This window comes from Brienomyrus brachyistius, chromosome 20 (genome assembly GCF_023856365.1).
Source record: "Brienomyrus brachyistius isolate T26 chromosome 20, BBRACH_0.4, whole genome shotgun sequence".
NCBI lineage: Eukaryota > Metazoa > Chordata > Actinopteri > Osteoglossiformes > Mormyridae > Brienomyrus > Brienomyrus brachyistius.
In genome coordinates this window covers 9,626,978-9,644,674 of record NC_064552.1, presented here as the reverse complement: position 1 = coordinate 9,644,674, position 17,697 = coordinate 9,626,978, and the positions used below count along the sequence as shown (strand labels likewise).

Sequence of the window (17,697 nt, the reverse complement as noted above, 5' to 3'; positions counted from 1 at the left end):
TTTCAAACATATGTACAGTACTTATATTTTAACTTATAGAACCATTCATCCATCCATCTTCTGACTTCTCAGCAAGGTACTGGGGATATGCCTGGAGGAAAATGCATATTAAATCCAGCACTCAACTAAGAATAAGGCTGCAATCGGATTAACGTCTTGGCCACAGAACGGTTATTCTGTTAGGCACTGCCGTAGACACCCAAAGAGCTTACAGGGTGTATACCAGACGAAATAAGCGAAATTAACACGCCAGACCGCGCCTGAGAACAACACGTTCAGAGCGCGTCGCCCGGACCCCAACTGAGACGCCGAGCAGAAGTTCGAAGGGCTACAGAAAAGCCTGGAAGCTCCTCTCCTGCTGCACCTCACATGTGTTACGAGCAGGAAGAGGACCAAGGACACCACAAGGACCATGAGCGAGGCATCCTTCGTAATGCCTGCATGGAGGAATGATCTGGCTTGGGGAGGGGGGGGCTCTTCAAAGCCAGGCCACCTGGCTTCGGTCACTTTTTTTCTTAAATTCCCTTTTTGACAGAGGGAGGGAGGAGAGACGGAGCTCATCTTACACAAGCGTTCCGCCCTGGCCCACGGCGCGGAAGGGACAGTGGGGTCAGACTGCGAAATCTCACCACCACCCCCCCCTAGAATGCGTTTGGCACAGGCGTGTTCTGGGTGCACTGCCAGTCTCGGGTCATCCGTCACCAGTCAACTGCGCCCCCCCCCCCCCCCCCCCCCCCCAACGGCCCGAGTCCAAAACCACAGCCACTATTTACACTGCACAGCGTGTTCAGCAACGACAGCCCATGGTGGGACCAAATCCCCCACCTTTTCCACATTCTCGCACTGTGAATTTGTACTGTGTGGAATGGTTACTGTCAGCTGTCGCCGTGGAAACTCACTTTCTCTCTGAACCTTCTAAGATACTGCTGGAATACGTTCCCGCCCACTGCTTTGTCGGGAATGACATATAAGGTAATACTTGTAGCTACACTTTGAGGCCCCTACGTTTCACAATTTTACTTAGTTGCTGTATTCATCTGTCCTAGTTGGTACATTTAAAAGCTGAGAGATAGTAAAAAAAAATGTGTACATTTACACATTTAGATGCTCTTTTAACTATTTAAAGGTTGTGGGTTTGATTTCCAGGGATTACACGTTAAAAAAGAATTGTAAGCCTTCAGTTTACTTTGGATAAAAGCATTAAATAGATTTATTAAGTGTAAATGTACTATCCAAAGCAATGTACAAGTGAGTATCAGAGAGCAGAGTACAGTCAGTGTCCCAGGAACGACTGAGATTATAAGCCTTGCTATAGGGCCTAACAGAGATATGAATACTTTACTAGCCGGAGGATTTAAACCCACAGTCTTCTGGCCACAGATCCCTAACCTACTAGGCTGCACACTGCTACAGCGACCTACTGGCAAGGTTTGGCGGTTTTGCAGTCCTAGTGAGTCAGCGGCCGCATATGTAAGTACCTGTGGCCATGTGGTTAACTGGATTTGGCCGAAACCTGCACACAGGAATCCTGCATAACGATTCGTTAGCGCCAGCTCTGTGGGTTGAGAGTAATAACACAGAGCCCCCGTGGCTTTCTGGTTTGTGGTCACCCCCGGTTTTACTCTTCTCCTCCAACGGAGCAGCGTCTCGCCTACCTTTCAGCATGGTCTTTCCGGAGGAGCTCGCCAGGCAGGGGATGGCAGTGCGGGCCCCGATGGAGGCTGTGGCCTCCAGGAGAGCCCCGGAGATATAAGTGGAGACCGCAGTCTGGTGAGAGGAGACGCGGAAGCTCGACGGCCCCTTACAGGTGCACGGCCATGAGTCCCGGCAGCAGGCCCCTCCGCCCGCAGAGGCCAGGAGTTTCCTGGAGGGATGGAGCAGGTGGACCAGGAGCCTCAAACCATAGCGAAGCTGCGGATAGAGGAACCAGATGAAATCAACGTCAGCTCAAGGGTAGCATCTGCACTCCAGCGGAGATTCTCTTCTGACGAGAACATATCTTAACAAGCGTCCACAAGGACGCATCGCCTGGACTATTGTTTGAACTGCTGCCTTCAGGCAGAACATGCAGGGCATACAGAGTCCACACCCCCAGACTAACCCCAATGCGCTAACCAGGCTGAACCGGGCACTAAAAGATTCTCACAAAGGGACTTTCAGTAAAGGATTCACGCTAACTCTCGAGCCCCCCCAGGCACTACCATATACTACCTATCCATTTATACAGTGCATATATTTATTAACTATATTATACATATCGTTTACAAATCTTGACTTGTGTTTTTGTTTACACAGATTAGGAAATCATTGGCCCGGTCTTGTGCTCTTGTGTACAATGACAATAAATAACTGAATCTTTAATCTTAAGTCATCTAGAAGAGGTTAAAGATGAAGTTATATACTATAGCTTAGATGGGGGGGGCGGGCTACTGGACAATCAGCCATTATGATTAGATGTGGGGTGTTCAATCACACTACGGAAGTGGGGACTACAGTTTCGATTTGTCAAAGCGGACTTGGGCACATTAGTCGCATGGGCACATACATCTGTATGGGCACATACAGAAATAACAACGCGACAAGGCTGTCAGTCTCATTCTCCTGGAAAGTTACGACGATGGAAAACAGAAGCTGCTTTAATTTCATTGCGGTTCGCCGTCAACTTCATAAACCAGGGACGTAACCGGGGTAGAGGGCTTCATACCACAACAGCACAGCATTTGAACGTTTATGTTTGTTGTGTTTGCGTGGGACCCATGATGGTCGTCTGCAAATATGCCTGACAGCACTGCGTCATCCCAACACTGCTGCTTAATACCAGAGGGCATGTCACTAGGTGACAGAATTACTAAGTGCATTTTCCACCAAAAACCATTTGTAATTTCAGATTTAGACAGTAATACAAGTTCTGTTGACATCTAATAAGGAATGCATTTACTAGAGGACTTCCTGCTGGGGCCAGTTAGAGGCGCCGCTGGGGGCCATTAGCCCTTAACGCTAACCAGCAGTCGGACATTCCTCAGTTGGAATTGTTGGATCATTCGGCAGCAGTTATCGGAAAGGACGCAGAATGCGAGGGGGTGGGGTGGGGGGGGAACGGAGCAGATTTAGAGCGTCCTGACAACTGGCAAAAAGAGCTTGTGCCCTCAAGCGTAAAATATTGACGGTCCTCACAGATCTGAAGGACAGTGACGCAAGAGAGACATCTTTCATGGTCAAACCGGTCATCAATTACAATTACTGGAAAGTTACTGGGTGACACAGCTGGGGAGACTTAAGGACTAATTCGGTTTTCTCTCTACCCAGAAAAGCAGCTAATTCTGTCGTTGGTTATGTTGTGACCCCGTACATTGAGGTAACTGGCACCTGCACTGCGGGCAGCGTTTACTGCTGATGAGCATATAAACATAAATCCTGCAGAACCTTCTGCCTGTGTCTTCAGGCTTCCCAACAGCATCTTCATTTTGATGACTGAGTCCGTCTATGGTAGCGTTTCCCAATGAGGTCCTAGGGGACACACAGACAGTACATGTTTTTGCTCCTTACTGGGAACTATGAGGGAGCAAAAATTTGGAACGTCTGGCAGGGGGCTGGGAGGGAACAAAAACATGGGGGTCCCCAAGGACCGGACTGGGAAATGCTGATCTACAGTGTTTCTGCACATGGTCCTCTTGAGGTCTTTCAATCACTGATCATTCACCAGCCATTTCTGCTTCATGAGAAAGTTCGGATTTGCTTTGAATAAAAATCTACTTGATTATTTTACTCTGTGACATTCAAAGGTATTGATACTCTGCCTCTACCACTTCATCACAGTCCAGCTTTCCCATCCATAAAAAGTGACAGAGAATCTGAATAATTGCAATCTTTGCTCTGAGAAATGTCAATAGTTCCAAATTGTTTTTCCTTTGTCCTTCACTGCAGCTCTGCCAATTGTCAGCCAGCAATACACTTCTTGACTGCCGCATCCTTTATTATTGATGCTTATTTAAGGAGGCAAAAATCGTCTATATCCTCTATGTCTTTGACATCATATCGTCTGTTGTCACATCCTCTGTCTGCTACACGTTTAGCCATATTCCGATCGTCTCACGCTGTCCTTTAACGCTATCTGTCAGTCTTCGGATCTTATTTTTCCATCATGGATATCAGGAGTGTATCAAATGTCACTGATGTTTCCTCCACCAATGTAAAGTGCGCGACTGTATTCTTGTTTTCCTGCTTCTCTCACATGCCCAAGATATAGACTTACGGTTTATAATAGCAAGTGCACAGTCCTTTAATAAATTAAAAGTCCCCCAATGTTACACTCAGGCAGAACAAGACATCTCACATGACATCATATAACCGAGTCTACGGTATAATAAATGTACACGGGCAAAAAAAAAGGTCACACACCTTTAATATTTCGTTGCACCACCTTTAGCTTTGATTATGGTGCGCATTTGTCAATACATTGTTTCCACGTGCTTATCCAAAATCTCAATATTTTTTATTTCAAATTTCTAAATTTGCATTCATTTCCCATCAAGATCTTGTATTGCTGACAGGTGAGGTGAACTCCATGCAGTCTTCTTCAGCACATCTTAAAGACATTCAGTGGGGTTAAGGTCAAGATTCTGTGGTGGCCAATCCGTGTGTGAAAATGATTCCTCGTGCTCCCTGAATCACTCTTTGAATAATTGGAGCCCAATTAATCTCGGAATTATCGTCCTGGAATATACCCATGCCATTAGGAATGAAGAGAATCCACTGATGGGGTAACCTGGCCATTCGGTAGATTCAGGTACTCAGCTGTCTTCACTTTATTGCTGAATAACATTTGCTGAGCTATAAAAATGATACAATTATTGACTCTTATGTACTTGCTGATTTAAATTCAAAACTGTGACTTATGTTTTGGCCGGGCAGTATATGCGACCAAGGGATAAACATATGTGAACATATGATAACATTAAATAACCTGGATCAGACAGCAAGAAAGAAACATCTTGAAAAGTGATGTGAGAGATTCAGGGTGACTGATCTCGGGTGACTGATCCCGGGTGACTGATCCCGGTTGACTGATCTCGGGTGACTGATCCCGGGTGACTGATATCCTAAACCTGTAAAAACTACACTGTATACTGTAAAGTTCAAAACTGCTGGGAAACAAGGGAATACTTATAGGAAATGGAGTTTTTAATATTTGTAATCACATCCCCCAATGTCCAGGGTGCCCCTGCAGATATTTATTTCAGAATATCTATATTTTTTGTGTTAATGTCCAGTAAGCAGTGGCGATTTTGCTAACATCAACGGCTATCGCGGGAAATCGGCGGGATGGTGATTAATTTCCTGGAAGGCCAGCGCCCCGGGCCTCTCCTGCCCAAGTAATCCCATTGTGCTTTGCCGCTCTGTGGCGGAAGACCAGGCGACAAAACGATTATGTCCTAAAGCAAAGTCGATTGTTCTTTTTTCCCCCATTAAGGGCAAATGCAATTTACTGTGAGTTCCACAGGAAACAGAAAAGTATTAACACAAGCAAGTAATACAAAAAAAAAAAAAATAAAATCAGTTAGATAGCTTGATGGGATCACGTAGGGTAAGTGATAAAAATCCATTTATCGACCAGCTGCTTATGCAGCACCCGGTTGTAGGTTCTGCTAAACATGTTCTGTGTCTATTGTTTCTTTAAGTTTTGTGTTCACCTATCAGCCAGGACAGAACATGCTTTAGACGTTTGATTTACAGCCAGGTATGAGGGCATATTTCAGAAGTGTCTTAGCACGACAGAGAGAAGCTATTTATTATAATTTCATGCACAGTCTAGAAAGCCACTTACATGATATTATAACGTTATACTGGAACCACAGATCAGAAGTAGTCCTGTCTTAGTGCTATGATGCTCTTACAGTGACTCATCTAAAACCAAGAAACATGAATCCCCTTGTGGGCATTAAAATCCGCAAATGCAATTCCGCAATGAGAACCAAAGGCAAATCCGCCACTGAGGACCTATATCCGAGGTCACGCTGGGTGAATGCCACGAAGGAACAAACAAGACAAGCAATTCCGACTGCATTTCACAAAATTCATCGGCCCAATGACTTCCTGCCTAGAAAATGGACTTTCACTTCTCATTAAGCAGGCACTTGGTGTCTCCTGCTTGCATTCATTTGGTTTTTCCTGCTCCTGTTACAGGATCTTCGCGGAAGAAACCAAATGTAAGAAAAAGAGAACAATGAACTATATTTAATTTTAGGCTAACATATTAAAAAAACAACAAACAAATCAGGATAGAAGTGCTTGTGACCAGCAGGATAGGGGAGGAACCTTTAACACTAATGCATGCTCAAGTCTGCATTTCTGAATTAAGTAGATTATTGCCACAGCAACCAGGATTATCAGTAATGCTTTGCAAGTCAATTTCTCAGACCTCCCTTGTTCGGATTTCATTTACACAAGTCTACTCGGTGCAAATAACATTTTTGAGTAGAGGGAAAAAATGATGTTTCCATGGAAATTATGCTGGCAATTCACAACACTGAGCTGAAAAATCCACAAGACTGATAAAAAAAGGCATTTTTCCTTTCAAGGCCAGTGGGGTTATTTAATGTCACACCTCACAATACCTCACAACATTGCATAAGCTGTGAAAAATGTACACATGGGTAAAGGTTGTGTGGCTACAAGGTACGCAAGAAAAAAATAAAAAGAATCAGACCGTGCAAACACAAAAATCTAACGGTCACACTCACAGAAATATCCCATTAGTCGAAGCTTCAGATTTGATCAAACAATTGTGCATTTAAGCATATAAAAACAATAGATATTTTCACTGCTGTCAGATTAAACATTGACAGAGGGAATAAGGTACAGCTCACAAGCTGAATTCCATTTTTTATGCATGTATTTTAAATCCTTAGTAGATGTATGAAAGAACAAACCGTTATAGCTTATCAGGGTGAAACTGTTTCACATGCCATTCACCTTAGCCAATGTCTACCTTCTTTTGTGGCAAAACTTTGCTTATTTCCTGTTTATGTGAGCGGGGGCACCCATGTGAATTCCCACCCCCCACCCACACCCTCGACCAGCGGAGCGTGTTCTACGCCGCTTCTCATAGGAGGGGCTTCCTGCTACAGACCGAACTGTGCTAACCGTTGTCAGATTTTAGATTGCACCACTGGGACAGCAGTGATGGGGGCAGCTATTGGATAAAAATGACAAGTGGTTGGCCTTCCATAATACCCCCTCCCCCCTCAGCTGGGACACTGCAACCAGACTATGTGGTAAAGCAGGGAGCCGAATAAGGATTCTGATTTATGGGGCCCATGAAGCGATGACCTGGTCTCTTGGCTTGACTTCACCAGCCCCAGTGCACCATGGGTAATAAATGTGTGTGCAGGGTGCAGGTGAACAGCAACCATAAACAGAGCCCATGCACAGGACAAATAGTGGTAAACCGGGTGGGGGGTATTAACAAGTGTTCGCCCCCCAACCCCCAACCCCCAAATCCATCCCCCTGTCCAGTTTAGCAGCCCGTTTTGCCTTTAAAAGGCAGGGCGCTACATCGCTACAACACACTGCCGCCACTGAGCAATTGGATAAAAGCTGAGCGGCTAAACAGAGCCCCTGTTAATCTAAGGGGTCTATGCCAATTATTTTACGAGGGGGGGTACAGAGGAACTTCACAGAGAAGGAATGGGCGAGATGATACGTAGGGACGCTGATTAGGGTCAGCAGGACAAGGCCACCATCAGCACGAGCAGGATCAGGACGGAGCAGGTGCGTGGCGCTAATCCAGGCCTTCTGGCGTCTGGAGAATCGGGCACTGAGCGGACGCCCGTCAGGTCCTCACTGGCCTGTAACCAGAGCTGACATCAACTCATGCTCGATTTGATCCTGCCAGGGGCTCCACACCGCATTTGACAAACGGGGGCAGCTGCGTTTGGCCCCTTTTGGTGGGGAGCTCCATCGATCCTATGGGACTTTAAAAACCGACAGTCATGGTTTCTGACCACAGTCATCTGATCGTGGCACCTGCCTTTCTGATGTACGTCCTCAGGCTAGATGCCTGCTCCAAAGAGACTCCAAACTGGAAGAAGTTAGAAAGGTAGAGAGCGATCGCAAGAAATAAAGAGAGAAAGAAAAGAAAGAGGGAAAAAAAGGAAAAAAAAAACGAAATCTACACTAGTGACCCATGAGGAACACAGAGGGTTGGCTGGACATTTCTGTGTGTGAGATCATTTACCAAAGTAAATATAACAAGTGATTTTGGAGGCGATGTGTGGTTCAGTAAGTTAAGACTCGGCGCCTGAGCGAAGCCCTTAACCCCCAAATGCTGCAGAGATCCCGCCTTCTCAAAAACGTGTCACTTTGGACAAAAGTGTCTACTCAAATAAAACAAACTGAGAAGAACAACTAAAAAGCCTTTGCTGACAGATAATTTTTGAGTTAAACTGTACTGTAAAAAGCTTCCCTGGATGCAGATCTGAGAGGCCATGATCTGAGAAGTGTCCTTTGGACCTCAAACACTCGCGATGTGGGATCAGAAAGTGATCACCATCAGCCAACCAAACACTTCATATAAGCAGCCGCGTATGAGGCAGACAGAGGAAGAACCAAAATTCCCTAAAACGGCTTTTATTCTGTTTGGGTTAAAGTGCATCAGTGTAATTTGTTATTTCTAGTAAATGTCAGAATAAAAAAAATTATGTTCCGTATTAAATGACAGAAACACCCATCACCAGTACTGACTTCTTCACACCACTGGGTATGAAAGTACAAGGCTGCCTTCGTAATAAATATCTCACTGAAAAGCCTCAACAGAAAACAGAAATACAAAACGCGTGAATCATTTCTGACGTGCCGACAATGAACGGCCAATAGAACAAGCACAAAATACTCCTGCAACAGCAATGCTACGTTATGCTGATCGTGGGGGGGGGGGGGGGGGGGATCAAACTGGGGCCTCAAGGATCACATTGAACAACATTAGGCCAGTCTGTGCTGCAGAACTGACTGGTTTATCTTTTCTTTCCTGCCTGAATGCACTGGCACACAGGCATCAAACACTGAACTTGCTTTGTGTGTGTGTGTGTGTGTGTGTGTGTGTGTGTGTGTGTGTGTGTGTGTGTGTGTTTAGAGTGCACAATGGGAATTTCAGCCATCCTTTTCTGGCACTAATTAGTGCAGGCAGATTTCACACGCTGACTCTGCAAGAGGTATTTTGGCAATGCGGGGACTTCTATACCCTTCAAGCACTGCAAGACATGTGAACCCCCTCCCCCCCCCTCCCCAAAGCAGCAAGCAGCTGTCACAATCACAGCATGGCAGACATGGTCGTTTGTGGTCGGTGGGGTCACCGCTGGAGCAGGGGGTGTGCTCCTCTCCCACGATCAAAGCACATTCTCCCAGACTGGGACAGATTTTACATTTTCACAGTTTTATTTTAGCAAACACTTTTATCCAAAGCAACATATATTTTTGAGAAAGCTGGGTCAGACACACCCAGGAGCAATTGGGGATTAAGGGCCTTGCTCAAGGCTGGCACTGGGATTTGAACCAGCGACCTTCTAATCACCTTCTAATCCCAACCCGCTGTGCCACTCACCAACAGTACTGTTTTAAGAAATGTCCTACCCATCCCACACTAAGCTTCAGACTAATTCTGCTCGAGGAGGTTTCGACCTCATGACGATCGCCTTCTCCACCTTCCTGCCGAGAACGGCAGGCCGCTTGCAAAATCCTGCGATTATAATCTCCGGGGCACTTCACTGCTTCTCTACCTTCAGCCCTGTCTAAACAAAGACCGCATCTGCGCACCTCCATTTCCCCGCTGACTAATGGCTGAGATTAGAGGCAAGCGCATCCTCCGTACATATTTGTCAAATTAAAGCGTCTCCATGCCTTTTAATCGAGCCGGGACTCTGCCTCATTATTTTCATCCATCTATCCGTCTTCCATAACCGCTTATCCGGGTTGCTTAGGACCTGGTGTCCATCCCGGGGGGGATGTCAGAAGCGGCGTGTCGACGACCTTCTACAATAAACGAGGCCATGATCGTCTAACCGGTGACACACAGTACCGTGCCTCACGAACCAACTGGCTGTCACATGGGACATCAGATCAAAACACGAGCAGCGTTCACTTCCCAGAGCTGCCTCCCACCATCGTTTAAGTCCATCTCAGGCATGTTTATTCTTTACAGAGAGTGGAGAGCTATTCCCTTTAAATAGGGCCTTCGTCCGCTCTATAAAACCGTAATAAAACACGATAAAGAAGGTCGTGAAGGGCCCAGCGCCGAGAGTCTTCGGCACATTTCCGGAAGATCATCCACAGCTCCGGCTCGGGAACCACGCGGTGCCATGACCCTAAGCGGTGGTCACAGGGACAGGTGGTCACAGGGACAGGTGGTCACAGGGACAGGGGACAGTATGCAACCAAGACCAGCTCTCACAGACTGCCAGGCACGAGCACTGCAGTACATCTGGCCCACAAGAAAGCGTGACGCACTGCTAACGCAGGAACACAAACACGCACGTCCTCCCCCATGGCCCAGATGCCATTGCCCACCCTCCGCCCCCCAGCTCCCGTTGACACAGACAGAGAGCAGACTTTCCGCAGTTACCCCACCAAACGGTACTAACAGATACAGACAGAGAAAAGGCAGATTCTTGAATGTGAACCTTTGATTGTACTGCTAAATCTGAAAGTTAACAGTCATCTAAATTCCTTAACTTTAAATTCAGTTTAACTAATAGTAAAGGTACCTGGCAAGGCATTGGCCAATACACAGGTCAAAGACCCCCCAAAGAAAAGGTAAACTTTCAAACTAAACAGAAATTATTCATATTTACTCACATGCAGGGTCAAAATATAGACAGAAAGCTGAGTGGAGTTCAGCTCCGCCCCCTTATGTCCAAACTGCACCTTGCCAGAGTTCAGCTCCGCCCCCTTATGCCCAAACTGCACCTTGCCAGAGTTCAGCTCCGCCCCCTTATGCCCAAACTGCACCTTGCCAGAGTTCAGCTCCGCCCCCTTATGTCCAAACTGCACCTTGCCAGAGTTCAGCTCCGCCCCCTTATGTCCAAACTGCACCTTGCCAGAGTTCAGCTCCGCCCCCTTATGCCCAAACTGCACCTTGCCAGAGTTCAGCTCCGCCCCCTTATGCCCAAACTGCACCTTGCCAGAGTACAGCTCTGCCAACGTTAACCTTTTTTCTTAATACCTTAAAGATTCAAAGTGAACTGTTTAATAAAAGGTCGGTTTTGCACAAAAAATCATGCTTTCATCAGCTTTGATGTTAATTGTTTTGGTAGCTCTAACCAGACATTCATTTCTTGACTGATGAAATTGTTTTCCGTCCTGCTTTTGTATTTTTACTCATTTCATTTACCGTACTGCTGCCAAAACTTCACTTACTAGACCCTGCAGGAGGTCAGACGTGTGTAATCTGTGAATAACTTGATATTTTAATGCATTTTCACGGAGACGTTATGAAGGAATAAGCAAGAATATTACTTGTAGCTATAAGTCATTCTGATGCATTCTTAAGTTTCATTTACATGTTTAAAAGAATTCATGTACTATTTAACCATGCCAAAGGACAATACGCATATCAAGCAAAAATAACTTTTTCATCACATTTTTAATTTTGTGTTGCTATAAGGTGGTAACACATCATTCAAAAAAAGAATATAGTACACCTTTAAGAATGTGATTATAAGTAAATACATGATAACATGATAACCCCCCACTCTGTACCTGTGACGGCTCCCCACCCACTTTGATTTAACCGCTGCTCAAACAAGTAGGGCAGTCTTCACCTCGTCAGCTGAGATCGCTTTCCGCTTTTCTCCGCTGGACACTATGACTGTCCTGAGCTGTGCTCCTCTATGTCGGACGCTACATCTTCCCATTGTCCTCTGCTGACGCGCAAATACATATTCACAGGTCGGCTGACGGCAGAATGGCTATCAAAACAGCAAAACCCCGTCCCTCGACAAATGAACATCAAAAAGAAAGAAAAAAATCTACCCATGACCTCATTTCGTATTGAAAGAGACATCATAATATCGACTGAAAGCATTTTAATCATCTTTCACCAGCAATGCATGCCAGGGCACATCAGGAGTATTAACCTGCCTGATCCCGCAGCATCAATTTAGGGCACTGGGATTCCTCCACTGGCCATTTGCTGCTGTCTTAACTGGGATAAACTGGGATAGAGACCATGTCTACAGTGGCTTGTGGGACATCTGTGTTTCGGACCAGTAAAAACAGCTAGAACTTCTAGTTGTGGAGAGCAAACTATGAGGCAAAAGAGGCCAGACGAATTACACGAAGCTGTATCAGGAGCTCATCTGTGACCCTAATCAGCAAGCCGCTAAAACCAGGCTCCACACACCATGTCTGGGTCACCCTCGACGGTCAGGTTGAGTCTGTGTGTGCTCAGAAACCTGGGGTGCGGTTTTACGTTATCAGGGCTGCATCAAGACAGCCTGACCACAAGCCACCACCGAAAGAAACCAACACTCAGAGATGGGCGATGTTCGGCAGCCAGGAACGGCCTTCAGGCAAAACCACGAGGCGGCGCAAAACGTTACGAAAACGTTACAAATACGTTACGGATACGCTGTGATTCTCCAGGTTCCTTCCTGGAGCCCCTGACAAATCCCATCCAGCAGCTCCACACTCTCGGAATGCCTCCATGTCTGGAATTTTTCACCCCTGACCAAATATTTTTTCACCCCAAATCAGCCCCCGCCTCCATCCGGACAGCATTGGCTCGGGTTAATCAAATATCAATTAACGCTGTTTAGACTGCAAGATAGCTGGCCGTCTCCCTCCGCCAGCGGCCCCCTAATGTAAACAGACCCGCGGGCTTGCGCGAGTCTACGCTTCCCTCGCGGGCTATGGGAGAGAGAGCCCTCCTTCCTGCAGCCGAACCATAAGCACACCAAGGTCCCGTCTGCAGTTACGAAAACATGAAACGCACATGGCGACATCAACCTCGGCAGGACACGTGGGGCAAACCTCTGAATGCGGTTACAGCGTAATATTGCCCCAAGCTCACAGCTCTTGCTTTACATTCTCATACCTCTTTGCCGTCAAAATGCTTGTCGTCTTCAGCACTCCGCTTTGCAACACCTCTACCTCCCCAGTGGACGTTCACTACGGCCTATTAAAAAACAAAAGCTCTTCAACGGCATTATCTCTTACCGGCATATCAGATTTCAGATGGGTACAATTTCAATAAATTCTTCATCTGTTATTCCCAGTACAGCTGACAGTACTCAGTACAGTACTCACATTCTGCACAGGGCGTCTTACATATTCCCTTCATGCCAATCATTATATTAGTAATACTCTTGAAACTTCCATAATCTAGACATGGTATGAAGTTATTTCTACATTTCAGGGGCTATAGTTTGAGTCTCTTTGCGGGCTAAGGGAGGCCTCCTTTTTAGCGAAAGCATCTTTAGTTTATCACGGTTACAATTTCAAAATGACAGCAGGAGCAGGATACATGCCAAACATGCACATTAAGTGCAGCATACAGCCACCTTTTAGCGGCAAGCTGTGACAAGCTGTGTTTGGGGTCCATTAGCCAGCCTAACTCTGCAGATGTGGGATTCTACAGGGATGTGAATCGATGACGTAGCTATCCTAGGCTCCCACTTACTTCAGCAGTGATGATCGACCTCTCAAATACTGAGCAAGAACTTCAGTGTGTCACGCGTGTTCGCATGTAATCCGGTAGCTGCACATATTCTTACTATAGCCTCTTTAGAAAGTAGCTTTGGGAAAGAAAGGAATGCTGGATTGAACAGTCACCGTTCAACAATCCATGTAAGTTAAATACTTACTTGAATACTAAATAAACTAAAAAAATTCAATGGCAAACAGCCATCCAGTAATATATGAAAGGAAGAGACCCTCTGGATTCACACTGATTCAGGAAGACCAATTTACACGGATTCCCAGTGCATGCGTATGTGTTTCTATTTTACGGTGCACACTCCCAGCGCTGCCCTGTTTGTCCCTTCCCAGCCACCACACGAATTCATTTCTTATTCTACTTTTTTTCCCCCCTATTTTCCCTGGGGTGTCAAGATGAGCCTGCTTACAGTCCCCTCCCAGACCAAAATACGTTAGTGCTGTATATGATAATTAACACAACTGGCTCACAAACTAATTTACCTGCTATAAAAAAACGTAAGTAATTGAGGGTGTTTTTCCACCAGATCAGGTCTTTTGGCACTGGTACTTGACCGGAAGTCAATGGAAAAGCAAAAGGACCAAAAGTACCGAACCGAAAGTATGGAACTAGGTCCGGTGGAAAAGCGCCCTAATTATACCTTTTACTCAATAACAGAAAGCCCCTTAAGATTCTGACCAGTAAAAATTAAGCTAAGTTCGAAGCCCACCCTTTCGGACCCTCACTCCAACATCAGTGCATGGGGTCCGGGCCCACAAACACGTAGCTGTACCCCCAAATGCACTGTACTCACCTCTACAAGAGCAGCTCTCTGGCGGGTAGGTTTTTCCCTGTGACTGCACTGGCAGCTTTCCGGGACCCGGGGGGGGGGGGGGGGCCTAAGCACCAACCTATCATCCCCTGTTGAATTTCACACGGGGCCATTTCCCTCCCCCCAGAGCGAGCCATCGCTGTCCCACACACCGCTGCTGGCTCTTATTTACTGTTTACGAGGGAGCCTGGCTGGACACGTGCACAAGCAGCGACCCTGTACTACAATCCAGCACGTCTCAAATCCAACATCACTGGAACACTTAAAAAAAAGCCCCTTCAGGCAGGGTCTGATTGCTCTGGGGCCAGCCGACCCAAGCATGAACTGCCAGGCAGGGACCGTCCCGCAGACAACCTGGAGCCCATTTCCACGGTGACCAGCAAGAGCTCCGGAGTTTATGTCATCAGCGGGCCGACCGGACCAACCCACAGCTGGGGTACTGCTGTGTTTTCTTTAATAACCGGCTTCCAGATTTACGAGCTTGTGGTTAATGCGCAGTGGCCTTTCAGCTCGCGACTTTATATAGGCCTTCTTATCAGGCACAGGAACAGAGGTTTGTTACGAAAAACACGGTAATCCGAGTCTGTTTGACTCTGCATATAACTTGTGCGCCAGCAGAATGGAGAGGTTAAAGATTTCGTGTGCTCCACTGAGATGAATTTTCTAAAACGACACTAACAGAGACACACGGGGTCCAGCCCTACAAATTAAAGAAAAATTTCACCACTTCCTGTTTACTCCTTACATTTATCGTAAATATTTGATATTTATAATGAGCACTAATTTTGACCTGCTGTCTGTAATCTCTCAGTCTCGAGGGTTACAGCGTGCAAGACAATTCACAGCAAGGCTCGCGTATACCTACGGCCTGTGCGCACTGCGGTCCTGCAAAAGAATAGTGTTGCATAGGTTCCACAAAAAAAATAAAATAAACTCTGCGCCGTCATCTTTTAACTCTCCACAACCCCAACGTGTCCAAACAAAACAACTCAAAAGATTAGTGCATATGCTAAAGCACTTGAATGTCAGATTGAAGAAAAGTTACAGAACAAAAGCCATCGACGTCTATACAGCTACGGTGACTGATGATAACGGCTGAATTATTACATGCAGTAACATTATTAACATTTTACATTAATATTATTTATATTGTGCTCGAACATAGCCTCAAATTTAGTAGACCCCCAAACTAGCAGTACCAACCTTTAGGTCAATAACCTTAGACCTTAACTGATTTAACGCACAAAATCGTATATACAGACATTTGATCTTACCTTATTGAGAAATAGGTTTCAGCCAGCACTGAAGTAAGGTAGTAAACATTCTTCGTGATTTTATACGAGAGAAAATAACTGCGAAGACAAACTAATCAAGATTCCCAATAGACTCAAAAATGATGTGATTCTCAAACCTGGACTCGCTAAAAAAACGTGAAAGCAGGTCCTACTCACTGTGGCAAAAGATCAAGGAGGCATCTGGCCAGGGAGCCTTTCGGAAAACAGGCAAGTGGCTTCTGTTGAATCCTTGTCACTCAGGAAGAGAGAATCCCAGCCCGAGCAGGGCAGGGATGAGTCAGGGACCTCAGCGTTTCCGATGGGAGGACTAACCCTTATTTGGCGCGAGGGGAACTTACTCGTAGTAGTGCGAGGCAATGCTGGAGATCTTATCGGATGGAGGGCGAGTTCAATAAAGCCTAGATGGGGGGGGGGGGGGGGGGGGGGCTCACGGAGGATGTCGCGATGGCAAAGCTTGGAAACTGTCCTCTTACAAAGTCCCTCCAGTCTTTCTCCCCAATCTCTGTGGGACTGGCTTAACTGGAGAGCTATTTTACACTGTGACTCTTTCAGGGAGGGCAGCGAGGAGGGACCATGGGGGGACCACCGCACATTCCCCACTCCCCAGTCTGGCTCAGTGGACCCTAGAAAAGCCCAACGTCAAAGCTGACCACCCGGACACCCCCACCTGAATGGGACACCCTATTCAGGGGACATGCTAACAACACGCGGGGGGCTAACTCATTTGGCCCAGCGGACATGACAGCTAGTCCATGACCTCCGACACCCTCCACAGCCTACAGAACCTCTTTGGGCTTAGCGTCCCTGAACCTCCCGAAGGTCTTGCACCCTCTGATCATCCAGTGCCAGTGAACGATCTTCCTTGCCTCCCGATTTTTGACTAATCCCTTCTGCAGAATGGTTTTTAAAGTTCAACCTCTGTACTGAAACCGTAGAACTATTGCCTCAAACTGCTGCCATCTTTTTGTGATTATTTAGGTCTGTCTTTGTATGTTCATCCCCCAGATGTCTTTGCTGTATCTGGTAGGTCTCTAGGGACAGTTCAACAAACAGACAGACAGACAGACGCGCTGCCGTCCAATAAACAATTTTAAAAAGCAGTTAACTCTCTCAGTGAGGATCCAAGAAGAGATACTTCCCACTTATATTTGGATTATTAAGACAAAAAAAAACAAACGTTCATCCAATTGTAATACATGAATACATTTATTTGACAGAATAATGTAAATGAAGGATTTTCAAATGCAAATGCAGAAAAAACACTTCCAATTACTGTTTACAATTCTGGGCGTCTACGTGTGTTAGGTAACCCAATGGCTAATTAGCTTAGCTAATTACCCGCAGCAGCAAAGAAGAATATATTCCAAACGATCCACCTCTTGCTGAATTATGAATACTAAATTAAGCGGAGGGTCACTTGGCTCACGACTGCTGTGCCTCTGTAATGACCTCATTATCCATGAGACCGGGGGGCGGGGGTAGGGTTGTGTCGCTCCGGAACGATCTGTCGATCCCTCTCATTATGAGGCTCCGGATACCGTTGCCATGAGAACCTCCAGCAAACCTCTCAGGGTCCACCTCTTGTTTGTCTTTCTCCTGAGATCAATGCTTACAACACAAACATGCCCCATCGCTTTGAAAATACATCACTCAAGGATGCTTTCTGTACTGCATGCTCACTGCAGCCTTCCATCGAGCGGGATAGTCGTTTGCGCTGGATAGATACACAACATTCTCCAACTGACTTACTCCACCATTTACTAGTATATCAACTGTTACAATCGCTTACTGGAGTCGTTTACAAAATTTGTAACTAAATACAAGGGTTCGGGACAAAAAGTGAAAAGAAGGGTTAATTGTTTTTAGCATGGTGCCGAGTAAAA

General features: G+C 46.1%; 1 protein-coding gene across 9 annotated transcripts in view; it reads right to left on the bottom strand.

Annotated features, from left to right (window-relative positions):
• The window catches only part of plce1 (phospholipase C, epsilon 1), a 69,507-nt gene that overhangs the window by 32,480 nt on the left and 19,330 nt on the right, over nucleotides 1-17,697 (bottom strand). For all 9 annotated transcript variants that reach the window (XM_048988039.1, XM_048988041.1, XM_048988038.1 and 6 more), the window contains one exon: nucleotides 1,656-1,911. In XM_048988039.1, coding sequence (XP_048843996.1) covers nucleotides 1,656-1,911 — 256 coding nt within the window. The remainder of the gene's footprint in view (nucleotides 1-1,655; nucleotides 1,912-17,697) is intronic.